The 25,325-nt window shown below is 55.2% G+C and overlaps 4 protein-coding genes across 9 annotated transcripts; 3 read left to right on the top strand and 1 right to left on the bottom strand.

Annotated features, from left to right (window-relative positions):
* The first annotated feature begins 1,260 nt into the window (after positions 1-1,260).
* Positions 1,261-11,704, top strand: SLC25A44 (solute carrier family 25 member 44). 4 transcript variants are annotated; one of them, XM_076359745.1, is made up of 5 exons: positions 1,261-1,321; positions 5,530-5,643; positions 5,992-6,724; positions 8,736-8,863; positions 9,423-11,704. In XM_076359745.1, the coding sequence occupies exons 3-5, from the start codon at positions 6,103-6,105 to the stop codon at positions 9,612-9,614; spliced, it is 942 nt and encodes a 313-aa protein (XP_076215860.1). In that variant the 5' UTR covers positions 1,261-1,321; positions 5,530-5,643; positions 5,992-6,102; the 3' UTR covers positions 9,615-11,704. The 4 variants fall into 4 exon arrangements, with proteins under 4 accessions (XP_076215860.1, XP_076215863.1, XP_076215862.1 ...); XM_076359747.1 differs by lacking the exon at positions 1,261-1,321 and adding an exon at positions 1,981-2,217; XM_076359748.1 differs by lacking the exon at positions 5,530-5,643 and having other exon boundaries at positions 1,294-1,321.
* A 1,456-nt stretch (positions 11,705-13,160) lies between these two features.
* On the top strand, positions 13,161-16,909 carry PMF1 (polyamine modulated factor 1). Its single transcript, XM_076359991.1, has 5 exons — positions 13,161-13,345; positions 13,482-13,587; positions 14,045-14,145; positions 14,913-15,108; positions 15,469-16,909. Exons 1-5 carry the CDS (start codon positions 13,161-13,163, stop codon positions 15,520-15,522), a joined length of 642 nt encoding a protein of 213 aa, XP_076216106.1. The 3' UTR covers positions 15,523-16,909.
* Positions 16,910-18,054: 1,145 nt separating this feature from the next.
* Positions 18,055-19,101, top strand: BGLAP (bone gamma-carboxyglutamate protein). 2 transcript variants are annotated; one of them, XM_076360015.1, is made up of 4 exons: positions 18,055-18,115; positions 18,440-18,484; positions 18,570-18,636; positions 18,842-19,101. In XM_076360015.1, exons 1-4 carry the CDS (start codon positions 18,055-18,057, stop codon positions 18,969-18,971), a joined length of 303 nt encoding a protein of 100 aa, XP_076216130.1. In that variant the 3' UTR covers positions 18,972-19,101. The 2 variants fall into 2 exon arrangements, with proteins under 2 accessions (XP_076216130.1, XP_076216129.1); XM_076360014.1 differs by having other exon boundaries at positions 18,839-19,101.
* Positions 19,102-19,975: 874 nt separating this feature from the next.
* Positions 19,976-24,537, bottom strand: PAQR6 (progestin and adipoQ receptor family member 6). Of its 2 annotated transcripts, none has more exons than XM_076360092.1 (8): positions 24,034-24,537; positions 22,580-22,688; positions 22,222-22,349; positions 21,623-21,828; positions 21,380-21,506; positions 21,060-21,156; positions 20,816-20,960; positions 19,976-20,694 (listed from the first exon to the last, which is right to left on the bottom strand). In XM_076360092.1, exons 2-8 carry the CDS (start codon positions 22,628-22,630, stop codon positions 20,423-20,425), a joined length of 1,026 nt encoding a protein of 341 aa, XP_076216207.1. In that variant the 5' UTR covers positions 22,631-22,688; positions 24,034-24,537; the 3' UTR covers positions 19,976-20,422. The 2 variants fall into 2 exon arrangements, with proteins under 2 accessions (XP_076216207.1, XP_076216206.1); XM_076360091.1 differs by lacking the exon at positions 24,034-24,537 and adding an exon at positions 23,287-23,520.
* Between the last annotated feature and the right edge of the window lie 788 nt (positions 24,538-25,325).

The raw sequence follows: 25,325 nt of genomic DNA, 5'->3' as shown, positions 1-25,325 counted from the left end.
CGAGGCCGTGGGGTGGGGATGGGCAGAGTTGGCGGATGCCGACACAGGAAAAAAACCGCTGGGGGTCCATAAAAGCTCCAAAATGGGGAAAGCCGAGCCTGGACGGGCTCCATGGGCCGACCCCACGGGCACCCACCCTGCACTGCCAGACCTCCCCACCCCGCTCCCCACCACCCTGGGTGCTGGGGGGGACACCTCATCGCTCTGACCCCCGACAGCCGAGGCGGTAGAGCCCCCCACCTTCTCACCAGCTGGGCCCCCCTCCCCCCCCCCCCCCCCCAGGGTTGGCCCCTGCTGCTTTTTTGATGACGTTGAGCCTTCTTTTTTTAAGACGAACCAGCTGTAAATTTTCCTGCTCTTTGTACATTGGATTTTTTTTATTAAAAAGGAAAAAGCTACTGCGTTGTGCCGCTGGGTCCAAGGAGCAGCCCCAGGAGGGCGGCGCCAGGCCCCTCGGCCTCAGGCTTTCAGGCGTGTGTGGTGCGCGTGCGCATCTGTGCAACATGGGGGGTGTGCAAGATGTGCCGGGGGGTGTGCGTGTGCAAGGGGAGGGTGTGCAAGGTATGCGCAGGCGCAACATGTGCATGCACGCGCAGCGTGCGTGCGGGGATTGTGCATTCATGCGCAACTTGGGGGTGCGCAAGGGTGCAACGTATGCATGCGCGTGCGACGTGTGCGGAATCTGTGTGCATGTGCAACGTGGGGGTATGCGACGTGTGCATGTGCAACGAGGGGTGAGGAGCCGGGGGGGGGGGGGGGGCACACCCACCCCCACCCCACAAGAGGGGGGAAACGGCCCTCTTACCCCTGCCCATCACTCCCTTCCTTTCGGTGCATCCCTGCTGTCTTCCCCACCTCGCCGTGCCCTCTGCCCTTCCAGCAGCCAGCACGTGAATTCTTCCCGGGAAACACAAGAATCGCACCCAGTCGTTAAAGGCCGCTGGCCCTTTAAGAGGTGCAATTCGGCGCTGTCCCTTTAAGGTGAGGGCGCGGGCGAGGCCTCCCGCTCTGCGCATGCGCTCTCCGTTCCCTGCGCGTCGTCCCGCGGCACAGCGAGCGGCCGTCCTCTTTACTGCGGCCGGAAGTGCGCGAGGTCTCTTCCGGAGCGGCGTCAGCCCTTCCCCAAGATGGCGCCGGTGCTCGGGCGCTGATTGCTCGGGCGGCGCACGAGGCCCCGAGGCGCTGCCGCCGCCGCCGCCGCCGCCGCCGCCGCCGTTCACTTCCGGCCGGCGGCCGCCGAAGGGGGAGCGGCCATGGGGGTGGCGGGACCGGCCGGCGGCGGGGCGGGGCGGGGCGGGGGCTTCCCGCCCGCCGGCCTGAGGTAAAGGGGCGGTGGAGGAGGCCGGGCCTGGGCCGCGGGGCAGGGGGCTGTGGGGCGGGAATGGGGGGCTTGGTTGTGGGGCGGGAAGAGGAGGCCTGGCCTGGGCGAGCGGTGGCCCGGCTCGGGGCCGGTGCTGGGGGCGGCTGGATGGCGGAGGGGGGGGCAGCTGCTGGGAAGGTGCGGTTGGGGGTCCCGGGGCGGGGCAGGGGGGGCTGGCTGTGGTGGGGGTCTGCGGCAGGCTGGTGTTGGGGAGCGCCCGGGGCAGGCTGCGGAAGGGGGGGGCGGCTGGCGGGGGCGTGCTTCGGGACGTGCAGGGAAAGCGGGGTGAGGGGGAAGCGCGGGGCCGGAGCGCGGTCGGAGGGGGGCGGTTTGGTGCGAGACCCGCTCGGCTGAGGAGGTGGGTGCTGCGCCACTGAGGAGCCCAGGGGCGCGCGGGGAAGGGGGTGGAGGTCCCCTGCGCCTCCGGGGCCGCAGGAAGCACGGCTGCGTGGGGGAGACGCCTGCGACACGAAACCGGGGCGCTGGGAAAGGCTTCTTGTCCGCACAGCCGCTAATCTGCTCGGTGACCTTGAGCGGGTCCCGTGCCAAACTTTGCACGCGTTCGCTGCCTTTAGAGCACGTTGGGGGGTTTTGGTTTTTTTTTTTTGTCTGGCCAAACAGAAGCGCTGATGGCTTTACCTCTAAGGTAGGAGGGTGGCTGGCTGCACCAGCTGCCCGCCTCCTGCGCAAGGCCCCCTGCGTGCAGGAGGTGGGGGGAAGGCAGCACAAGGCTGTGGGTGTGTTGGGAAGTGCTGGCCTCGGAGTGTCTCTGCCTCATCGTTTACAGAGAGGCAGCTGCTCGCGGAGGAACTGCAGATCTTCAGTGAGGCTGTTTTTATATCCACTTCCATCCTGGGGTAAATTTAAGGAGTGCAACTGTTGAAGATTATCTTAAGTTTTACTGAATCTTTCTATGTTTGAAAGATGACTTACAGTAACACAACAGTAAAGACTTTAAAAACGGAGCTGCCTACTTAGACCAGGTTCGGCGTAACGTGGCGCAGATAAAAGGCTTCAAATTTGAGAGACTTGCAGTGGATTTGTTTGATCTCGTGTTTTCCTACTTGAGAGGATCTCCACAGGCAACCGCATATAGCGGTTGGGGCTTGGAAAGGCGGCCTCACCGCCTGCTTCTGGATGGTTCCCAGGCCGTCGTGCTAAGGCATTAGTATGCTGAGCAGGAGACACCCTTGGCCAGGGGTACACAAAGGCCCTGTCTTTATTTGCCAAAGAATCATATTTAGATAACAGCTGCAGTGAAAACAGTTTGGAGAACGGATTGATGGGGCTGCATTAAAAAGGAGGTAAATTGGGGGGGGGGGTTCATACTAAGTTGCAGTCTGTGTTTAGGAGACTGAAGCTGTATCCTGTAGGTCATACTGCAAACTAGCAAGAGAGCAGAAGCAGGTACAATCTGCTTGGTAATCCTTCGCTTTAATTTCTAGGCAGAAATTCAAGAAATGCTTTTCTATTCATGGCGAGAAGTCACCGTCTGTATAGCTCTATTGAAGTGTAGTTTTGGCACGGCAGCTGTTCAAGGGGTGAAGTACAGAATGGCTCCGTGACCTGGGAGGGAAGCTGGTGTACTTGTATTTCGTTTTGGAGGGCAGGTCAGTTCTTTTGAGATTTAGCAATTACTTTTATATCGATCTCCCCAAAATTACTTGAAAGATCGTCAAAGAGTTACTGAAACTGGATGCGACAGGATCACTGCTCTGAGCAAGGCCCTAGATTTAATTTCTGGAAGAATAAATGCTCTGAGCAAAACTCTCCTCCTGGCAGAGCAAGAATTGTGGCCGTGGTGGTCAAATTGAAGCATCTCTGGTGATGCCAGGATGCCTTCCCTCTTCACGTCCCCACAGGAGGAACTTACGGCTTTGATTGCTTGTGGGCCCTGGGATTAAAGTGACATTGTCTTTCTAATTTAGATCCTGAATGAAAGTAGTTACTAGTAAGAGTCCAAAGAAAGTACAGTTATTTCCTCAAGGAGGTTATGGCTAAAATTCTAAAACCAAAGCACTATAGCCCATAAAACTAAATAAAAATCAAGGATACTTTTTCTATTATTATTTATTTGTTTTCCTTATTGCAGCAATGAGGATTTTTCTTAGCAGGTACACCTTACCTTTCACGTGGGGAGCTCTGTTATTATTTGGATGTAAGGAAAAATGTCTTTACTGAAAGAGTGGTGAAACATTGGAACAGGCTGCCCAGGGAAGTGGTGGAGTCCCCATCCCTGGAGGTATTTAAAAGACGAGTAGATGAGGCGCTGAGGGACATGGTTTAGTGGGCATGGGGGTGTTGGGTCGACGGTTGGACTCGATGATCTTAGAGGTCTTTTCCAACCTCAATGATTCTATGATTCTATGATTCTATTTATTTGTTTTCCTTATTGCAGCAATGAGGATTTTTCTTAGCAAGTACACCTTACCTTTCACGTGGGGAGCTCTGTTACATATGGTTCAGTTTTTGGGTGGCAGAGGAATTTGGAGTGCGGACTAAACCCTCAGGCTTCACCAGGAAGTTGCATTGGCTAGGCTTTATTTTATTTTATTATAAAATATTAAGCTAGTGGGACTCCTAACAAGAACAAAATAACGTTTTCATAGGTGCTGTGTGCAGATAATTCCTGTGTAGGAAGCTTTATGCTGTCTAATTGTGCATGTATTAGCAAGCCAGTAATACTGTAATTACAATTAAAACAATACAAGTTTTGTTTAGACAAGCCATGGTATTTGTTCTGTGTTATCTGTCAAGTCAATTGACTGTAACAATGAAGTGTAGTTTTCTTTGTACTAGGTAAAATAGGGTTTCCCTCGCCCTCCCTGTTGGACCCAGGTGCCCTCGGGTATTTTTTTCACTGTCCATCAGCAGGAGCCGTGGCAGCCTGTAACGCTGTTTGCTGAGATGTCGAGCAAATATTTTGTTGGCAGATAGGCAATGAAATGGTCTGTTAATAGCACCTCCCCAACATCCCCCCCCCGTAATTTCTTCTCCGTGCCAGAGGTAAATAATTACCAGTTGTTTTGTTGTTGCATTTCTAACCAAATGGCTCTTGACTGTTCGAGCTCTCTTCGTGAAGCCTGCAATTCGGAGACATTTATGCTCTGGCCTTTCTGCATTACACTGATAATGTAAAATGGCCCCTAAATTGGCGTATGGTGTTGACTGCATCTCATGCTAAATTTGAGTTCTCACTCGGTCTAGATTCAAAGTGAATCTGTTTTCAGATCTCTGATTTTGGCACGCTTGTTCCAGTTTCTGCGTTTGCAAGTGGAGCCACTTGGTATTGCTGTGCTCTCCAACAGTTCAGCTTGTGCCTGTGCACAGACTTCAAATTTCCATTTGCCAGAGCCTGGAATATAAGCTGTGATGCGGCTGCAGTCAAGCCCTTTCTAATAATTTAGCAGTCTGCTATTCCTGAAGACCTGTAGGCTTTTTCTGATGTGGGAGGAAAGTCCTTGTGGTCAGTGAAATAATCAGTTTCATGTTGGGTTGATTCTTTGAGGTGCTCCTCTCTTTTTGCTTGTACATGCCTGGCCCTGCGAGGAGGTTAGCTTATTCCAAGCTTGGTTAAACCTACACCAAGTTAGAGCAAATTACAGCCAAAAGGGAGACGGGTGGAACTACCGAGAGTCTCGTCTGGGGAAGCAGTTGTTGGTGACTGCCTGCGGGCTGAGACATGGCGATAGTGCATCAGGGGCAGGAGCCAGGCTCAGGAAGGGTCTGCCGGAGGAGTCTGAACCAGGACCTCCCCTCCTCGTCCTGCAGTTCCTGGTACTCTGAATGCTGCCAAAACTGGAAGGTTGGCAGGTTTGTGAGTGTTATCATACCAGAAGCGATGATGCAGTATTGGAAGTGAGGATGAACTTTGCCCACCTTAGCTGGAAAAGCACATTTAGGCACTGCTCAACTGAGAGATCCCTGGGCCGTGATTTTTAACCCTTTCTTTTCAGGGTCGTGGTCATCAATGTGGAGACTCTACATGGCTGTTTGCATTTGCCTTGTTCTCCCATTGTTGCTCCTCTTTTCACGACTTTCTCTTCCCTGGCTTGCATCACCCTCCAGCTTTAGGAAGGTGAAAATGGAAATGCCCAGAAAAACATGTCTGATTTGTGCAGGGAATCTGGGAACACAAGTGGACACTTGTCACTTCCTTCTTTGTACAGAGCCTGGAACTGAAAAGTGACATCCTGACATCTAGGAGCATCACAAACACGGAATGACTGGGGAGAAGCTGCTGCTTTGGTTGACAATCCGTATTCCTGCATGCTCGTTAAAAGGTAGTGCTTGCTGTTGAAGCAGTGCTCTTCCTCTGTGGATCTCAAACTGCTTTGCAAAGTCTGGCAAGCTTTGCTTTGCAGCAGAGTAGTCTGGACCGTGGTGAGAACTGCCATGTGTGCAGGCTGCTGTTAGAGTTTAACAAATAGCTACGGTGACGTCAGAAGGTGCTGCCATCCACCACGTGATACGGCCCTGCTTCCTGAGGTTACAGTCCCACCGCTCTGCCAGCAGAATGGTTTATGCAGGGGCTTTCTGTGTACTTCAGGAAAATCAGCAAAGTTAGGTGACGTAGGTGTTTTAGCTAACTTAGGTGCTTCATCATCTACTGAAAGTGTCTCTCGTTTCAGATGCCAGCACTTCCAATCTAGTCAGTCAAGACTGGGCTGAGCCTGGATCTGCTCTGTACTTTTGAGGTAGATCTGGGGCATACCGTCTCTCCTACGCCACTCCAAGGAGTCATGGAGGACAAACGCAACATCCCCATCATTGAGTGGGAGCACCTGGACAAAAGGAAATTCTATGTGTTTGGGATTTGCATGACTATGATGATCCGGGTGAGCGTTTACCCTTTCACACTCATCCGGACACGGTTGCAGGTTCAGAAGGGCAAGAGCCTATACAACGGGACTTTTGATGCCTTTGTGAAAATCCTGCGGACAGAAGGGACAGCTGGGCTCTACCGTGGCTTTTTGGTCAACACTTTCACCCTGATCTCTGGACAGTGCTATGTGACAACATATGAGCTCACTCGAAAGTATGTATCACGGTACAACAACAACAATGCCGTGAAGTCTCTGGTGGCAGGCGGCTCAGCCTCCCTGGTGGCCCAGAGCATCACGGTGCCCATTGATGTGATCTCCCAGCATCTCATGATGCAGAGGAAGGGGGAAAGCATGGGCAGGTTTAAGGTGCAGAACCAAGATGGCAAGCGGATGTTGGTCTTTGGCCAAACCAAGGACATCATTGTACAGATTTTCAAGGCCGATGGCTTTAGAGGCTTCTACAGGGGCTATGTGGCCTCGCTGCTCACCTATATTCCCAACAGTGCAGTCTGGTGGCCCTTCTACCACTTCTATGCCGGTAAGTGGAAGGACACTTTGAATGTATCTTACTCCAGGAGACCTAGAAGCCCCTCAGATAGACTCCGAAACTGTGGACCCAGCGTGATTTGCTTTCTCTCTCTGATTTGGGGTGGGAGCAGAACCTGTCTTGAAACAAATAGCTGTATCCAATTTAAAGGAATTCTGCAGATGTTGGGTGGAAGTTTAACAGAACAGCATGGTTTTAAATTCAGAGTTAAAGAATAGGGGTCTGAGTGCTAGAGGACTTAAAACTAGGTGGCTCTAGGCAAGAGGGACTTGATACTTTAACTTTCTCTTCCGCTAATCCCAAATAATGCTTACTTTCTGCATGGAAGTGAGGAAAGCTGTTGTCTGGCATTGGGCAGAGTTTTGAAGCCACCGTGTAAGTATAATTCATCTTTCAGTTCACATGGACTCAGGAGTCTCATATATGGCAAAAAGACTTCTAGAGCCACAAATCTCATAGCAAAACCAAACAACAGGCAGAGACAAAGGTCAAATCTTCCATGGTTTTGTGTCTTAACATTGTGCTTCAGTTTCCGTAGCTTTAAAACTGGCACCAAGCCTTGTGATATAAAACTACACTTAACAGTATGTTCTCTCTCCCTAGCTCAGCTCTGGTAATCCTCAGGGTGTTTCCCAAATACTAAAGATATTGGCCAGCTAAGATTTATCCCCCCCCCCCCCCCCCCCAATAATCCTTTAGATTTCTGTCATGCAGCTTTGCATGTGACTTTTAGACTAATATTTACCTAATAGCAATCTGCCTAAAAGTGGTGATATCGAGAGGCTTAGACTTCACTGTACTAGGCTTAAAGTATATCTTGGAAATCACCTGCTTTTAAAAATACAGGTGTCTCGAGTGTCTAGTTTGCTTTTCAGATTGGGCACATTCTGGTAACAATGGGGAGCACTGGTTACGCATCAGTGCTGCATTTAAATGGCGAGAGCAGCTTGGGATGTTGGTCCATCCTGAACTTTGCAGGAGCTGTCCCTTCACTCTCCGTGTCAACAATTTTTAATACCAAAGTCCACTGTATTAATTGTAAAGCTTGCGTGCCAAAAAGGTTCAAAAGTGGACATCTAAGAACAAGCAAGTTGATATGGAGAGAACGGAGCTTGCCTCTTTCAGACGTTTGCTCTCTTTCCTAGTCTTCTGCAGTGGAAATCAAGATGACACCAAACGTAAGCCCCAGGTGTCAATACATCTCTACTTTGGCTGCCTTTTCTAGTCCTCTGTCCCTGGATAGTGTGCTGGTCTTGGCTGGCAGCAGGAGGAGTCACTGAACCTTCCTCGGGGCTCAAAGTACGCTGCTGGCAGTGATTCAGATCGGTGTTCTGGGTCACGAACAGAGCAGCTTCCTTCCCTCTTGCCAGATAGACACAACCACTACATCATCCAAAGAAACTGGGACTTTTGGACTGTCTTCCGTACAACTTTAACCAATAAAAGCGTGGGAGATTCAAATCCCGTTTGCCAGGTAGTAGGAGCAGAATGAGGAAGTCCCTGGGATGAGCAGTACACAGCGCTTTTCTCCTTAGAGATCCCACAGCGGGATACCATGTAGATATCTCTTGGACAGTGTGTTTGGTGGTAGTGACAGCTTTCTGGATCTGTGCAAATCTCTGCGGACAACTTCTGATAGCCTTGTCTAAAGGTTTCCCCCCCTGCCTTTTAAAGGGGGGCGAAGGTTTCCGTGCTCTGTTTTGGGGACATACAAGCTTATTCTGCCCTGTTTGCCCAGCAGGTCTGAGAGCCTCTGTTGGAGCTGATCAGAGAATGTATGATGGAGCACTGAGCCGCCAGGGTGTTTACGGGCTTGTTCCCTGTGCTTTGCTAACTTTCTGGTTGATGTAGAAAGCACCACTTAGACATGCTGTGGGAGGAGGTGACAGGCTGTAAATCAGGGGTTCTGCCCACTGCAAATCAGTCTAAATTAGCAGGTGGAGGTAAGGAACTGATAAGCAGCCACTTGTTTGAAACTTTTCTCTCTCTCTCCCATTCCCAGAACAGCTTTCTAGCTTGACTCCTAAAGACTGTCCCCATCTCCTCCTGCAAGCTATATCGGGGCCACTTGCAGCTGCAACAGCTTCCACGCTCACCAACCCCATGGATGTCATCAGGGCTCGGGTTCAGGTAAGAGCTCAGCCTGCTTGGCATGTCTGTCTGCAACAACAGCATGACGCAGGGGTGGGGTTCGGTCTCAGCTCTTTGATCTCTGTGGCTTCAGGTAAACGGCTCCCCTTCTCTCTCTGTTTGTAGGTTGTTTTGTCCTAGATATGCTGCTTAATTTGCACTCGGCGTTAATAGGAGACAGCTCAGGTAGCAAGGCTGGCTTCGCCTACCTGGACTGCTCAAATGAGGTTCCCTAGCAGATGTGGCATCCTTCAGAAAAGGAGAGGTGCTTCTAGCAGTGTCAGTTTTAGTGAGACTCAAGCTGTCGTGTTGATCCAGCCCCTTCTACATGGGGGCAGATGGGAGGAAGGAGGAAACAGATCTAAGAATCCCACTTACTGCTGCCTCTTTAGGACTTCTTGTTTCTCCCCCCCTCCCCCCACAGGGAATTCTGGATTCTAGATCAAGGTTGGCTGGACTGGCTGATCTGTAGTCTCTAGAGTCCTCAGTTGGAGCAGAACCCCAGAGCAGCTCAGCATGAAGTCTGGCAGCTCTGTGAATATTTGTTCTGGCTTTGCAGGTGGAAGGCAAGAGCTCCATCATCCTCACCTTCAGACAGCTCATGGCAGAGGAAGGTCCCTGGGGCCTGACTAAAGGCCTCTCTGCCCGCATCATCTCGGCCACTCCTTCCACCATCGTCATTGTGGTGGGGTATGAAACTCTGAAGAAGCTGAGCCTCCGCCCAGAGCTGGTGGATTCGAGACACTGGTAGAGGCAGCTGGTAGAAGAGGAACCTTGTTTTGAACCCTCTGAATTTGGACCATCACAGTTGAAAGCTCGGGAGGAGAGGCAGCTGCTGTCTCCTTTGTCTCTCGCTGGTTTCACGGTACAAGGCAGAAGCAGGAGCAACTGCAATTCACCTCTTTAGATTTGTGATACAATGCTCTGCTGCTGTTTCTGCTTAAAACCATCAAAATGTGACCTTTGGCAATGCTGTTTGCCTGTGACAGTTCACTCAAGAGCAGCCAGGTGTGCGAACGCATCCGGGCAAGTTCTTAATTCCCTTTTTTTAAATTAAAGACTTACTGGCTGAAGCAAAAAGCCAGTTTATTCTTTAAATTATTTTAATCTTTGCCAAACTTCCGAGGAAGAGAGTCTAACGGACTGCAGCAGAGCCCTCTGGTGGGTTGGGTGCTGATCGCAGTTGTACTGTGGGAAGCTGGAAGAATAGAATAGACAAGTCAATTTCTCCAATCGCCCACAGTTATTTCTAGAAGATGTGAGATGAGAGTAACCTGGAACTTAAGACCTTATTTACTGCGTTTTGAATAGATCTGTCCATACCTTTTTTGTATGTTCTTGGAAAACGTTTCCTATCTCTCATCCTTCAAACAGCAAGCTGGCTAATAGGCAAGTTAGGAGTCGAGTTGGCTGTTTGTGATTAGCTGATGGCAATTTTGACACCTAACCTATGTTTTTAATCCGTTGTTATTTAATTTTTTTATTTTAGGGAAGCTTATTCTGATTTCTGGGGGACTTAGTGGTTGTTCTGTGGCCTTGTTCAATGTGAGTGTCAATACTGCATGTTCAGGTGGCTGCTGCCACTTCCCACCTTTAGTTAGTTTAAGCACAAACAAATGCAGAGTTTGGAAGTGTCAGATTGCTGTGCTGCCAGGAGCCAAAGCGAGAACTGAACGTGATTTGAGCTACAACTGGATGTGAGGTGGGGAAGGAAAAAAGCTTGTACTGGCTTTTGATCCAGTTCAAACCTGATTGGCATGTTCATATTGAATAAGAAGTAATGGTTCACTAATACTTTGTAAGTTTAAATCCTGCTTGTCCTGTTTGGGAAGGGCAAGGACAATTCTTTGCAGACTCTTGCTGGATCAAAATCTTAAGCTATGGTCTGTGTTTTTTTACCAGATGAAAACTTGCAGTCGAGGGATGAAGCGGGAGGCTGCTCGTTGGGGAGGAGGAATGAAGGGATTGTTTGACTTCACTCTGCTGGTCTCAGTATTTGAGATTTGCCTCTCATGATGCCAGCCCACACGAGGTGCTTGTCCCAGTTAGTTGTATGTCCGAGAGGCGAGAGATAACACCTCTGAATAACAGATGTATTGCCGCCTCTGTTCATCTCACTGCCATAACGAGGAATTCTTGGTTGTAGCGTTGATCCTGCTGAACTGTGGCTGCCGCCAGGCTCTTGGCTGTCTTTTCACCTGGGACTTGCTAAATGTTGCTCTTGCCTTCATCCCGACGTCTGCACTTCAGCCCGTGCAGAGACTGGATGTGCCACAGTTTCTGCTGGAGGTGGAACAAGTACAGACAGATGCTGCTGAAGTCGGAGAGAGACTTTTATGTTTAAGGGCAGAACTTGGTTATAAGATACAGTACTCTTTGATGGGTTTGCAGATGAGTCATCAAAGGCCTTTTAATCCCACCTTTTGTTTTCTGCAGCATTAAATAAGGTGATGTATGCCCGAGCCGCTGACAGAGCTGTTCCAGCAGCGTGTTCTGCAAGCTGCTCCTCTGTCATGTTTTTGTTGTTTGAAAGACGACGCCAGTCCGCTCTTTCTGTAATAGTGGATTCTGCTCTACGAAGTGGAACAGCAGCATCACAAGATTGCAAGGAAGTATCCCGAGCGTACGGTAGCCCTGTTCTCACACAAAGGCGGTAGTAATACCAATATTAAAAGAAACAATAATAACCAGGCTCTGCTGATTCCCAGCAGGGTGATTCTCGGTGTGTGTCGCGGAAGTGGCAGACAGCACGAAGGTAGGGAGACACCCTCAAGCTTAATATTCCTCTCTTAACCAGCGAAGTCCTTGACAACTAATAAACTTCAGAGACCTGCAGTTTGACACCCGAGTTTAAAAGTGCGTTAGTCTCAGTGGGTGCACTTGCCAAGGGAGCCGGCCAGTTTCTGTCACTTCCCAACTGTGGTCGCTGGTTTTGATGCTTTGCCTTCTGAGTAGCACTAGGAGAGACCTGACCGGCAGAGGCTGCCTGAAAAAACAATGACAGTGACTGCGCACAAAGGTGAACGAGCCAGAAAAAACCAGGGCTAAAGCAGGTGTAGTACCTGAAACCATAGGTCAGTTGCCAGCCCAGATCTTCCTTTACAAACCGTGGTTAGTTCTGGTTAGCTCTTACAAGCAGTATCTTGACAAGGGGAAAATTGCTTTTCCCTCTCTTTCCACACTGAACTTGGATTATTCTTCCCCTTTTGAGTTCTTCAGGCTTGATCGTTTGTTTAAGTGATGGAGAACATCGGTTGCTCTGGGAGCGGACTCAGGTGGGTGTTTCTGCAGGGATCATAGAATCATAGAATCATTGAGGTTGGAAAAGACCTCTAAGATCATCGAGTCCAACCGTCGACCCAACACCCCCATGTCCACTAAACCATGTCCCTAAGTGCCGCATCTACTCGTCTTTTAAATACCTCCAGGGATGGGGACTCCACCGCTTCCCTGGGCAGCCTGGTCCAATGTTTCACCACTCTTTCAGTGAAGACATTTTTCCTCACGTCCAATCTAAACCTCCCCTGCCGCAACTTGAGGCCGTTTCCTCTCGCCCTATCGTTTGTTCCTTGGGAGAAGAGACCGACACCCACCTCGCTACAACCTCCTTTCAGGTGGTTGTAGAGAGCGATGAGGTCTCCCCTCAGCCTCCTCTTCTCCAGGCTGAACAACCCCAGTTCCCTCAGCCGCTCCTCATCAGACTTGTTCTCCAGACCCCTCACCAGCCTCGTTGCCCTTCTCTGGACACGCTCCAGCACCTCAACGTCCTTCTTGGAGTGAGGGGCCCAAAACTGAACACAGTGTTCGAGGTGCGGCCTCACCAGGGCCGAGTACAGGGGCACGATCACTTCCCTGCTCCTGCTGGCCACGCTATTTAATGATGGTGCTCTTTAATTCACTGGACAAGATTGTGGAGAACCGGGAAGAGCCCGCATGGTATGGACAGTCTTGTGGAAGGTAGTCTGGGGAGCGTGTGTGTGTGTGTGTGTGTGTGGATCTCAAGGGGGGGGGGGTTTATTGTACTTGTCACTCAGCTTCAGGGGTTGGCTCGCTGTTTCCTGCCGTGGTGCGGCGGATGGACCCTTTCAGCCCCCCCCTGTGATCTTTATTACTGGGGGGGGGGGGGGGGTTTAACGCTTGAGCCGTTCTGCCCCGTCCCGGGGCTGAGCTGCCGCCGGCCCCGCCGCTCGCGGCCCTAAAGGCGCGTCCTCGCGCCCCTCTCCGCATGCGCAATCGGCGTGGGCGGGCTCCGCGCGGTGGCGGCGGCCAATGGGCGGCGGCCAATGGGCGGCGGCCAATGGGCGGCGGCGGCGGGGCCGTTGGGCGGCTGGACATGGCGGAGGCGCGGAGCGGCGGTGAGGAGGCTGCGGCGGGCGGCGGCGGCGGCGGCCCCCCCCCATCCGTACCGGCGGCGCCGGGCCGCGCCCAGGTCTTCACCACCGTGGTGGACACCTTCCTGGAGAAGCTGGCAGCAGCCGGGAGGTGAGGCAGGAGCGGGGTCTCGCCAGGACGGGCCGCTCTGTGGGAGCCGGGGCCCGGCCGAGCCCTGCCCCGAGGAGGCCCCGGCCCCTGGCAGTGACACCCCTGCAGTGACACCCCTGCCCCTCCGGTCTTGCAGCTACCAGAGGTTCGCAAACTGCTACCGCTGCTTCTACAAACTGCAGCCCGAGATGACCAGGAGCATTTACGATCAGTTTATATCCCAGCTGCAGTCGTCCATCAAGGTGAAGGGGGAAGCAGGCCCTTCGGGGCAGGGGCTCGGGGACGTGCGTGCCTTCGGAGGGGCTTCAGGCCCTCGGCGTGAAGGCGCTGAACGCGTTGATATTAAGGGTAGCAAATGCATTTCTCGAATGGCGAAACCAGAAAGTTAAGACTGCTCCCCAGGGATTCTTCCGGACCTCTTTGTCTTCCCCAGAAAGAGCTGTAGAACCATAGAATCGTTTTTAGGTTGGAAAAGACCCTTAAGATCACCAAGTCCAACCGTTAACCTCGCGCTGCCGACTCCACCACTAAACCATGCCCTTGAGCGCTATGTCCACACGTCTTTTAGGTGACTCAATACCTGGCAATTCCCAGGATGTAGCCTCCATCCAGGGAAAAGCGGGGGCTCGCAGGCGGAATGATGCCCGTGTCAGTTCAGTTTGGGTCCTGCTGAATCCCTGTGGTGTCCTTTCTTCACAGGAGGAGATCCAGGAGGTAAAGGATGAAGGGAATCTGGAGGCGCTCTTTAATTCACTGGATAAGATTGTGGAGGAGGCAAAGAACCGGGAAGAGCCTGCATGGTATGGACAGTCTTGTGGAAGGTAGTCTGGGGAGCGTGTGTGTGTGTGGAGGCGTGCTCCTTCAAGGGCAAAAGTGTGATGTTTTGGTCATGTTGATGTGTCCTGTAGGCCTTGTGCTGCAAGGGGATATTTTTAAACCTCTTGTATCTTAACAGTAATGTTATTGTGTCTAAAACATCCGAAAATAAGTTTTATCTGTGCTTCTCTAGGTCAGGTATCTATGCTTCCTCAGTGCAAGGAGGAGGTTAGTGCTGCTGAGACCAGAGGGGAGGTAAACTCAATTCTGAATAATTCAAAAGGCTGACGGCGTGTTTTAGCCACGGCTATTGCTCTAATAGCAGAGCTCACATCAACGTGTCTTGTCAGGATGCCTTGCTTAAGGACTCGGCAGACGCTGGACGTTGTACGCTCTGCCTTTTGTTTGCCCTGAAGGCAGGCTGAGTCTTTTAATCAAAAGCGTCATCACGATTTCTTGTTTGGGGAAGTTAATTACATCCTGCCTGCCGCCAGACCTCAACTAACAGCTGGGTTTTGGGAAGGACTCCTCCCGTTCCTTCATGTAGGGCGTTCGGGGGCTACGCAATGGGGGTGCCCGTTAGAACCACATGTTCTAGCTGTCCTCAAGCATCTGGTGCCAGAGGTAAATTGCTGGAGTCGGTCAGCTGATACATTATGGCAGCAGCTCAGCTTCCAGTTGAGGTGCGCAAGACTAATTGCTGTGCAAGATTGTTGCCCTCTGGTTGCTTCACATCCCAGTTTGTTCCCAGGCGTCCCAGCGGGATCCCAGAAGAGGACGTTCGCAGCGCTATGGTGCCATACCTCCTTAAGCACAGGTCATACTTGCGGAAAGTCCTAAAGGAGAAGGAGGAAGAGAACAGGAAGGTAGCGGAGTCTGTGCTTGCAGGGAGGGATAGGATTGCAGAGCTGCAGCAGCTGATACAAGCTCGCAAACATGCCTGGCAGGTAAAAATAAACAATAAACAAATAAAAGCCCCTTCTCTTTGCAGCATCAGCCTGAAAGAAACACTATTCTGTGGCTTGACTAGCAAATGGCTGCGCTGTATTTAAGCCCTCCACTTGTCAAAGGCCTTACCAGGAGCCAAGTACTGCTGAAGTTGACTGGGGAGGCCCGGGTATTTTCACTGGAGGTCTTGGATGTTTCTGTGGGTGAGCGTGTGGGATTAGCGGGTTGTGTTCCGTACGTGCTGGGGACGGCAGTATGTATGACGCTCTGTGTTATATCAGCCTGCTTTGTGTCCTGAACTCTGGCATCTGTGGAGAAAACCACTTTGCTGAGTTCAGTGGTGGGTGTTTTACTTCCAGGCAATTAGTAAAGAGCAACGAGAACTCATCATGACATTCAAGGAGCCCCAGTGAGGATGCGGGAAGATTCTGCAGGGGGGAGTTTATCCTCATCTCGGAAGCACTGACAACGCGTTGGGAAGCGGGACTCTGCGCATGGCGTATACGAACCAGGCAAACTCGCGTTCCTCTTGTCGGGCCGGAAGAAACTTGAAGCGGGACTGCAAAGCTGCTGGGCTCGCGCAATTTGATCAAAGTTTGTGAAGAAATAAAAAAAGAACACATCAGGGTCTTTGGAAATAGATGACAATTTCCTATTCCCCGCCCAGCTCAACAGGGAGGAGAATCCTACAGATCTGATAGCCAGAGCATGTCTGTACACTCACACGCTTCTTTAGCGCTGCGACGGGCGTGATTCTAGCTTACCAAAGCCAAATTTGTGGCCTTGAAGCTATTTCAGATGTGCATTAGAGAAAAATCGGTGTCTTATGCACAGAGGCTGTGCTGTGCACAGGAGCGAGGAGCCAGGGAGCTGTAGCACACGAAGCCAGCCACCGGGTAAACGCTACCGTGGCATTTTGTACAGCTGGAGTGTAAATAGCCACATTGGACTCTTTTGCCGCATTTTTGCAAGTGTTCATTTTCCGTATCTGCATCTTTTAAACAATTGTCCGCCCGTGACCCATCAGAACAGACATGTCAGCAGCTGCTTCCTTGTTGCCATTTATTCTTTTTTTCCAGTTACTTTCCAACCCTGCTCCCCTCCCAGCAGATACACGCTGAGGGCTCTTCTCCAAGGACCACAGTGTGAAGGAGCCGGGGATGTGCTGTTCGTGCGTGTGGAGACGAGCAGAGGTTAGAATGGTCCTGCCTCGACTTTGTGGGCTCGTGGCAAAGGGATTTGATGTTTTCCTGTGAAACCTCCATGTTGACTCCTGGAACCAGACTGGGTTTGGTTTTACCCATCTGGAGTTGTTCTTTACCATCTCATCAGAAGTTTGCCAGCCAGGGAAGCAGGGACTCGCTGGAGTCTGCCTGCCGGGGCGTTAGTGAAAGCCTGCAAGTGAGGTGTTCCTTCAAAATGAACAAGAGGGCCTTCCTCCGGGCTGGGCAGATAATGAGGAGAGTCTTACTGAGCCTGACAAGGGCTGACTGTGAGTCTGTTTCCAACAGGCACCAGGGCTGCCAAGGGCGGCAGGTTCTCTGGTCACCTGTCGTCCTCTGCGCCTGTTACATTTTTCGGCTGTTAGTGCATGCTGTCCCAAGGAGAGGCTGTGCCCTGCGTGGTGGGGAAGTACAAATTCTGAGAACAATGGTGGCGATTTCCACCAAGCACAAGCCCCTGTTTTCAATTAGAGGTAGCCAGAGCCTGCGATTGACTGACTTAGGGCATATTTTCCTTCTGTCGTAAACAAGCCTTCCCTCGCTGCATTATAATCTAAATAAATTGGAGCTGTTGTTCCCCCGGTCTTGGCTCCCGCTGTGTGCGCTTGGCCCCCGTACTCTGTAGTTTATGGGTTGGTTTGACAAAGGCTCTGGCTTCAACATTTCTCTCCTCCTCCACCCCAAAGCCTCCAGTTCCGCTTTTCAAGACAGGGCTGGGATTTATAGGATCTGAAAGTCTGGAAAGTGGTCAGGATCCTAAAGAGGAATGTGACCCCAGGCGGCCCTGGGAGCTCCCGCTGCTTGGAGCCCTCCTGGAATTAAATAGGAGCAAACTCTGGAGGTGGGTGACCGCCCTGAGCGTTGCTGGGGTCTTGTGGAGAGTAGGAAGCAAAAGGTGGGATGAACGAGAGATTCTGCTTCTCCAGCAGCTCCACTCCCCTTCACCTCTGCTCGGTGCCTGAACCACACCAGCAGCACGCTTTTTTGTTCTCGCAAAGCCCTGTTTTGGGGTTTTAAGAGGTGCCGGACCTCTTTCTGAGGTCCTGTTCCCAGGAACAGGTGCTGCCTGGGGCCCTGGCCCTGGCACACAGCATCTACCCATGGGATGCGGTGTGGGAGAGCTGCATGGAGCCCGAGGGCGAGGGCACCTGCTCGCCCTCTCCTCCTGGGTCATGGCAGTCAGCCCCAGCAAGGGGCTGTGATGACGATGCCACAGAAGGAGCACGCACTGGGCCCCGAGGCAAAAAAATTGGCCGACGAGTCCCTGTTGGCCCTGCGCGGAGAGGAAAACCCCGCGGGTTTTGGCAGGAAACTCTCCTAGCGTGGCAGCAACGCTGCTGGGATCCAGCAGCGGGAACTGGGACAGACCAGTCAGTGACTGAGGAGTATGGCGAGGAGTCCCACCAGCGCCCCGTCTCCCATCCCAGTTAGGGGCTGGGGGACCGGGTGCTGCCAGGCCGGCAGGGCTGGGCCCACCAGCAAATCTCCACTGGCCTGGGGCTGCGTTTTTCCTCCCTCTGGGCTCTGGCTGGTCACGGGGGAACCAAGTTCACCCCAAACCACAATTGCCGCCTGTGCTGGCGGCTCCTGGCCCCAGCGGATGTGCTGGAAATAGCTCTGGCAGGGCCACAGGGCCCCTCCTTGACAGCAGTCGCAGCACCCTATAAAGCTGCTCAGGGACCAGGGGCTGCACTGAGCACAGCGCCTGTGCGGAGAGGCACCATGAGGTCCCTCGTCCTGCTGACCCTCCTGGCCCTTCTCACCCTTGGCCTCTGCCGCAGAGGTAGGGGGTGTCCAGGGAAGGCGATGGGGCCCGGGGCTGGGGGAGGCTGTGCCCCAGGCAGGGCTCTGCTTTGAGCTGGAGGGAAGCAAAGGGGCTTGGAGAGAGATTTGCTGAGCCTTGGGGTGGAGGGTGCAGGGCTGGAGCAGGGGAACAGGGATTGGGACTCCCTTTGCCAGGTTGGGAGGGGGTCTGGGTGAGGGGTCAGAGCCGGGGGGGGGGGGTGGGCCGAGAGCCCCAAAAGGAGGAGCAGGGTGAGGGCACAGCCTGCACAGGGCCCTCCCGAGCCCACCGGCTGCCACGACCGCTCTGCACCATCCCTCACAGCTGCTGACCGCTCCATCAGCGCAGACGACTCGCCCAGCTCCGAAGGTGAGTGTCAGTGACTGGATTCGGCCCTGCTGCCCCAGGGATGGGGGGACCCAGCTCTCCCTGACCCCCTGCTATGTCCCCGCAGCCTTCGTCTCCAAACGCGCCAGCGCCGAGGTGGTGCGGAGACACAAGAGGAATTACATCTATGACAGGTAGCGCTTGACCCCGTTGTGCTGGGGACCATGTCCTCCCGGGTGACACCAGGGAGGGCATGCATTCCCCATCCAGCACATACAATGAAATCCCATTTTTGGGAGGGGGGGGACCCCGCTGGCTGGGCCCTTTCCCAGGAGCCTCCAGCCCCCACAGGGCTGGGACCCTCCAACATCCCCCACACCCCTCATCTGTCCCCAGCAGTGTCTACGGTGCCGCGTGGGACCCACTGGAGGCCAAACGCGAGGTGTGCGAGCTCAACCCCAACTGCGATGAGCTGGCCGACCACATCGGCTTCCAGGAGGCATACCGGCGCTTCTACGGCCCCGTCTAGCCCCCACTGCCCCCCAGCCATGCTGTGGCCCTGCAGGTGCTGGGTCTGAGCTCAGAGCACCAAACCTCCTGCAAGCAGCCCTCCTTTTACACCCCTTTCTGTTAACCGTGGAAAGAAATAAATGCACAAATGGTGTAGCCAGCTCCTTCCTGGTCTGAGGGCGTGGGATGGGTGTGAGACCGCAGCGGAAGTACCCCGTGTCATCCCCATGAGGCTGAGGACCCCCGGCCCCTTCCTCCCTCTCCCAACACCCAAAGGCCCTGGGGCAGAACGGTGTCCATCACCATCCGACGCCTGTCCCTGGCAATGATGAGCCCAGCGCTTGCACCGCCGTTATTCCAGTTTAATTTAAAGCTGCTTGTCCCACGCGTGGGGTTATTAGGGGGTAGCGGGGCTGCTCCATGTGCCCCAGAGCCCTGTGCCCTTCCCAGTGGCAGGGTTGCCTTAGCAAACCACCATTTCATTAAGGCCGGGGCTGGGGGGGGGGGGGGGGGGGGGGGTGAAATGGGGGGGAGATTAGGACCCTAGTCCCATGCATGGTGCTCTGCCCAGCCACAGCCACAGCATCCCAGCCCTTTGTGTGCGTGCACACACACACACACACACATATGCTGGGGGCTGCTGGGTTCTGTCTCTCCTATCCTCCCTGAACCACCTGCAACGTTGCTGCTGGGTCCCCACACGGGGCAACATATCGCCCCCCCTGCCCCAAATTCATCTCCTGTATGGCCCTGGCCACAGCTCCTGAGGTCCCACAGCACAGGACCCCTGGCCCACGCTGCCTGGCTCAGCCAGGGCACTGGGGCCAACTCCATGCCAGGCACTGACCCCTGCTCCCATGTGCATGGCCTTTGTGAGCCCCCTGCGTGCTCACCTCAAACCCAAATCCCTCAGCTCCGCATCCAGCCCCAGTCCCCGCAGCCCCCAGACACCCAGTGCCTGACACTGAGCAATGGCCGTGCTGCAGCTAGAGCCACCCACCCCACACCCCCCCCCGACACACAGACAGACAGACAGACACACACACACACACACGTGTCCCCAAGGTTACTACATTGAACCTGCTGGGAAAAGGGCCAGTGAGGTGGTCCATGGATTTGGGGGTCCCACGCCCTGGGGCTGAGGCTGGGTGCCTCCGTGCGGGGCTGCTACATGGGTTAGGTGCAGCATAAGTGCACTACAGTGGCCTCCCTGCAGTGATGAGTAAGATTAGCCATATTTAAAAGGTGGGGAAACTGAGGCACTGGAGGGGCAGCTTGGCTGGCTGCAGAGGGACCGGGGCTGGGGGACATGCCTCATCTTATGACACCCCAAGACACTCAACAGCAGAACCCAGGCATCTGAGCCCCTCACACTCTTCTCCCCACACTTGGGGGGGGGAAAGCTCTGGGGGGGTGGTAGGACATCTGGGTCCCCACAGCCCCTGCAGCCCAGCCACTCACCCTGCAGTGTCACGGGTCCCTACAGCGCCCAGCCTCGGTGGGGACGCTTGGGGGGCTGACAGAGCTGCCAGGCACCCAAGGCAAGGCAGCGGTGAAGGCGCCGATGATGGCAGCATTGCCCAAAAGGGCCAGTCCGGCAGTGCCAAAGGTGCCGGAGAGCCCGGGGGCGGGCAGGCGGCCCCGCAGCCAGGCCCGGCGCGAGCACGCGTCACAGAGGATGGCCTCCAGCTGGAAGTGGGTGCCCAGCACAGCACAGATGTGGAAGAGCTGGTGGCTGTGTCCTGCCCGGGGTGAGAGGCCAGTGTCACCCTGGGTGCTGGGACTCCTTGCCCAGCTCCTGCTGCAAGGGGTTGCTCTGGGGGGCAGGGGACTGGAGCCGTGGCACTGGGGGCTGCTGCTCACCGATGTAGTCAAAGCGGCCGGGCGCCAGGCGCTCAGGCAGGTGGGATGTGAAGAGGAAGCCGGTGAGCAGTGCAAAGAGGAGGTGGTAGCAGTACCCAGCCACAGCCTCATTCCAGGCACAGTTGCTCCAGAAGCAGAAGAGGAGCTGTGGGAAGGCGGGTGAGCAACAGACGGGGGGACACCACCTCTGGAAGCACCCTGTGGTGGTGGCACCTGACCCCTGCCCCAGGACACCCTGACTCACCCGGTAGAAGAGTGGGATGTTGTCGTAGAGGAAGGGGTACACGAAAGCTGCCGTCCGCAGCACCTTGCTCAGCCGGGGACGCTCCAGCTCAGGGAAGCTGTGAAGGGGGAACAGGGCGGGGGGGGGGGGGGGGGGGGGGGGGCATGGACCCCTGTCAGCCCCCACAGTGAGGACCCTGCAAGCACCTTGGCTTTGGGCCAGACCCACTGCCTGAGCAGGGGGGACCACCCCCAGAGACACTCTGCAGGACCCCAAAGCTGAGGAGGAGGAGCCCCAGTCTCCACCCAGCTGCAGTGCTGGTGCTTTTACCCAAAACATACCGGGAGTAGCAGGAGAGACCGGTGCAGACAAAGGAGTTCAAAGCAGCCGCAGGGACAAAGTAGTGGTGCAAACCACCGCTGACCCAGTGGTCTGGCATTGCGTAGGCACCGTATGCAAATGCACAGCCTGCAAGAGAAATGCAGCATCATGGGGCCAGGGGCTCCCCGTCCCTGCCCCCATCTCTGTCTCCATCCCCGTCTCCGTCCCCATCCCTATGCCAGTCCCTCTCTGCGGTGGCTCACCCAGGCTGTAGAGGCTGAGGGCTCCATAGTCACAGAAATAGCAGATATGGCGGGCGCGTGCCGACATGGAGCTGAAGGTGTGGGCGCAGCTGGAGGCGAAGGGGTAGAGGCAGACGAGCAGCAGGTAGATGAGCAGGGGCCAGTGGTAGGGCTCCTGGCAGAAATCCAGGGAGGATGAGAGCACCAGGAAGCGCCACACGAAATACCTGCGGGCACAGCATATATCGGGGTGAGCTCCATCCCTGTCCCTATCCCCATCCCCGTCTCTGTCCCCGTCCCCATCCCCATCCTTGTCCCCATCCCCAGCCTTGTCCCTATCCCCATCCCCATCCTTGTCCCCATCCCCAGCCTTTTGTCCCCATTCCCACCTCCAGCCCCTCCTCATCCCCATGCTTGTCCCCATCCCTGTCCCTGTCTCCACACCTGTCTGTCCCCACACCTGTCTCTGTCCTCATTCCCATTTCCATCCTTTCATCATTCCCAGCCTTGTCCCTGTCCCCATATCCATCTCCATCCCCATTCCTGTCTCTATCCCATATCCCCATGCCCATCGCCATTCCTGTTCATGTCCTCGTCTCTGTCCCTGTCCCCATCCCCACCAGGTCGGTAGGAAGTGCGTCCAGATGTTGACTGTCTCGTTAGTCATCTGGAAGGAGCTGAGGATGCAGTCAAGGGCTGAGCTCTTGGGGTGCCGGTACCCTGACATGATCCCATCCTCCCAGAAGATCTGTGGGGACAGTGGGGCTGGTCAGGGGACACACCAGGGGGAGTGGGGCAGCCCCGGAGAGCTGTTCTGGCCTCATGGTGGGTGGGGAAACTGAGGCAGGATGGGCTGGGAGTGTCTCACCAGCTGGAGCAAAGGTGGGTGGGGACACCAGGTGATTTTTCCACCTTGGATGAGGGAACTAGGGGGAGAAACCTGGGGGCAGAGCCCCACCATCACCCAGCCACACGTACCCGAGGCACCTGATGGACCCTGAAGATCTGCGGCAGCTTTATCGTCAGCATGGCAGGTCTGAGGCGCTCAGGGCTAGAGGTGTTGGGGCACCAGGCCACAGCCCATGTCCTGCGGAGATGGGACAGAGCCCACTGGGTGACGGGGATGGGGCCGCAGGAGCCAGGACAGCCGCCCCCCCAGCTTGGCTCTTGGCTCAGGTCAGCATCTTTTTCCAGGGATGCGATCAGCAAAGCCTGCTCCCCCTTTGACTCTTCCAGAGAGCCACAGCGGGTGGTGGGGGGGTGTCTAAGCAGGCTCATCCCCAGGCCCAGGATGGGGGCGAGCACGATGGGGCCACGGGTGGGGGCTGGCAGCAGTTGGGGGGGTTGCAGGAAAGAGCCAGACCCTGCCCTCGTCCCCTGTCCCACCACATCCCCCCTCCCCGTGGTGGCTCACAACCCTGTTTACCTGCTCTGGGGATGTCCCTGGTAGACGCAGGCTTAGGACCAGGCCACCACAGAGGGGGAAAAGCCCCATGGACGCCTTGCAGGCTCCCCGAGCCCTGGCCCAGCCAGAGAGGTTGTGTTACGCAGGGGCCAGGATGAAGCTGGACACTGAACTGGGCGGCTGGGCAAGTGTTTCCCCAGTGGGGAAACTGAGGCACGGCACAGGGAAAGCACGAGGGGAGTCCTGAGTGTCCCCACCCACCCCCCAGCCCAAAACTCACCCAGTGGTTTAGAAGGGGGGGAGAAAAAGGAAGAAAACCAAACAACCCGAAAGCATCCGGAGACACCTCCCACCACCCTGCGTGGAGCAGGAGCAGGAGCGCGGAGCCAGCGAGGAGCACTGGTGGGATGGTGGTGGGCGATGCCGTGCTGGGCGTCCCCCTCTCTCCAGCCGCCCTGCGGAGCCCCCTCCTTGCCACCGCAGGCCGGGGGACTCGGCCCCACCACTGCCGCTTGCTGCCCTTCTCCCCGGCTGCCTCCCCGGGCTGTGGTGGTGGAGAGCGGCCAACGGGTCCCTCCCTGGCAGCTCCTGCTCATTGGCGGAAAGGGCAGTCGGGGCCTCTCCGCAGCGGCTCAAAGAGAGCTTTGTGCTGGACACGCCGCCTGCCTTGCCACGGGCCTCGCTGCCTGCTTTGGCTGAAATCCCCCCCCAAAATCCCCCCCCCGGAGGCAAGACTCCTCACTGTACGTGGGTGGGGTTTGCCTCCAGTGTGCTGCCGGAGGGGCACATGCACCTCCATCAGTGGAGGGACTATTGGAAAGTGGCTCCGGGCATCAGACTTGAAATGCCAACGAGCTCTTCAGCTGGGAGAGCTGGGGTGCGTGATGGAGCCAGGTCCACATAGGGACCCACAGCAAACAGCAGCCAGGTTACACCACGGGGTTCCACGAGTGCTGCAGATGGGATCTGGGAGATGGAGAGAGGTGGAGAAAGCAAAAGCAAGTTTGGGAAAACATCCCCAACTGACCTGACCGTGTCCCGCTGGCACAAGGAGGGCTGGAGGTGGCTCAGGCTCAGTCCGTGGGAGCAAATGCCAGCAGAGGCGTCCACGCTGCCGTTGGATGCAGTCACTGTTCAGGAGGTGGAGGGTCGAACTGTGAGCGGGATTGATGCTTTCAAAGCCCCCGTCTTTGGGGATTTATTTACCCCCGGAGGGCTCATGTTCCCAGCTCAGCCGTGGGTGCTGGGCACAGCACGGGGAGCCGCAGCGCCCCAGGACAAGCAGCTCAAATCCACCACGCTCGGTAGGAAGAGCCGCAGGCGTGGGGCTGCTCTGCATACAGGGCTCTGGTGCACCAGCAGCCCCAGCCAAGGGGAAGCCGCATTTCTCCGGTCAGCGTTGCCAGGAGGGCGGTGGGAGGGTTTGGGGCCTCATTGCCTGCCTGCAAAGGGACCTGCCGTATCTACACAGGGATGCAGGCCCCGGTGCTGAAAAGCCCCTCCAAAACAACCTGCGTGAAGCACAGCAAACCCTGGGTGGGGATGTACCGGGGGCAGGGAAATCACATCTCTGTGCAGGGAGAGGTGGGAAGCGGAGGTGCGGAGAGGGAGGGGAATGGCTGGTGAGCGGGACTGGAGAGGGGGAGGCTCCTGCAGCTTTCTGAGAACTTGGCACCCCAATGAGCAGGACCAGGAGTCCCAGCTCTTGATCAGTGTTGTAAGGCTTTTGTCCCGCTTCAATTTTGTGGGAGAAAACCCCTCGGTTCATTTCCAGCGCGAGGGGTGTGGGCCGGACCCACACCGCTGGGGCACCCCTTGCAGCCTACGCTGGTGCCTACGCCGACTGAAAACAGAGGCACAGAGAGTTTGTTAACAGGGCAGGTAGCGCAGCCGCAGCCCCCGCCAGGGCCATTAATGCTGGGCAGCATCTTGGCACAGCCCTCTCGAGGCGCAAGAGGCATTTCCAGCCCCTTTGGAGGGGACAGAGCCGGCAGTGACAGGTCCCTTTTGTGCCACTGCAGGCAGCGGCATTGGGACGCAAGGCACATCTCGCCCCGTGGGAAGAGGTTGCCCACAGCCTATTGTTCCGCTAGGGACTGAAAGCCGGATTCGCCTTTTCACAACCTCCCTCTCCGACATTCCCACTGCTGGCAGCCTCCGAAGAACTGGAGAGGGAGAGGAAATTATATCGGTGCCTGGCTCAATACTTTCCACTAGCAGAGCAAATAGAGGAGCTTTGGTGTGAATGAATACAGGGAATGGAAGACTTTTTTTTTCTTCTTCCCCTATAAAACACCGCCCTGCGGCTTCCCTAGTCAC

The sequence above is a fragment of the Aptenodytes patagonicus genome, chromosome 26 (genome assembly GCF_965638725.1).
Source record: "Aptenodytes patagonicus chromosome 26, bAptPat1.pri.cur, whole genome shotgun sequence".
In the NCBI taxonomy this organism is placed as follows: domain Eukaryota; kingdom Metazoa; phylum Chordata; class Aves; order Sphenisciformes; family Spheniscidae; genus Aptenodytes; species Aptenodytes patagonicus.
This window is presented reverse-complemented; position numbering and strand designations above follow the sequence as displayed.

What these genes read in the sequence shown, in the direction of transcription:
- SLC25A44 (XM_076359745.1), top strand. Translation starts at nt 6,103, where the DNA reads ATGGAGGACAAACGCAACATCCCCATCATTGAGTGGGAGCACCTGGAC. An exon ending in CTTCTACCACTTCTATGCCG is followed by an intron (nt 6,725 to 8,735) that starts GTAAGTGGAAGG and finishes TCCCATTCCCAG; the next exon opens with AACAGCTTTCTAGCTTGACT. An exon ending in TCATCAGGGCTCGGGTTCAG is followed by an intron (nt 8,864 to 9,422) that starts GTAAGAGCTCAG and finishes CTGGCTTTGCAG; the next exon opens with GTGGAAGGCAAGAGCTCCAT.
- PMF1 (XM_076359991.1), top strand. Translation starts at nt 13,161, where the DNA reads ATGGGCGGCGGCGGCGGGGCCGTTGGGCGGCTGGACATGGCGGAGGCG. An exon ending in AAGCTGGCAGCAGCCGGGAG is followed by an intron (nt 13,346 to 13,481) that starts GTGAGGCAGGAG and finishes CCGGTCTTGCAG; the next exon opens with CTACCAGAGGTTCGCAAACT. An exon ending in CTCGCAAACATGCCTGGCAG is followed by an intron (nt 15,109 to 15,468) that starts GTAAAAATAAAC and finishes TTTTACTTCCAG; the next exon opens with GCAATTAGTAAAGAGCAACG.
- BGLAP (XM_076360014.1), top strand. Translation starts at nt 18,055, where the DNA reads ATGAGGTCCCTCGTCCTGCTGACCCTCCTGGCCCTTCTCACCCTTGGC. An exon ending in CCTTGGCCTCTGCCGCAGAG is followed by an intron (nt 18,116 to 18,439) that starts GTAGGGGGTGTC and finishes CATCCCTCACAG; the next exon opens with CTGCTGACCGCTCCATCAGC. An exon ending in AGGAATTACATCTATGACAG is followed by an intron (nt 18,637 to 18,838) that starts GTAGCGCTTGAC and finishes ATCTGTCCCCAG; the next exon opens with CAGTGTCTACGGTGCCGCGT.
- PAQR6 (XM_076360092.1), bottom strand. Translation starts at nt 22,630, where the DNA reads ATGCTGACGATAAAGCTGCCGCAGATCTTCAGGGTCCATCAGGTGCCT. An exon ending in GGGTCCATCAGGTGCCTCGG is followed by an intron (nt 22,350 to 22,579) that starts GTACGTGTGGCT and finishes CTGTCCCCACAG; the next exon opens with ATCTTCTGGGAGGATGGGAT. An exon ending in CCTCAGCCTCTACAGCCTGG is followed by an intron (nt 21,507 to 21,622) that starts GTGAGCCACCGC and finishes TTTCTCTTGCAG; the next exon opens with GCTGTGCATTTGCATACGGT.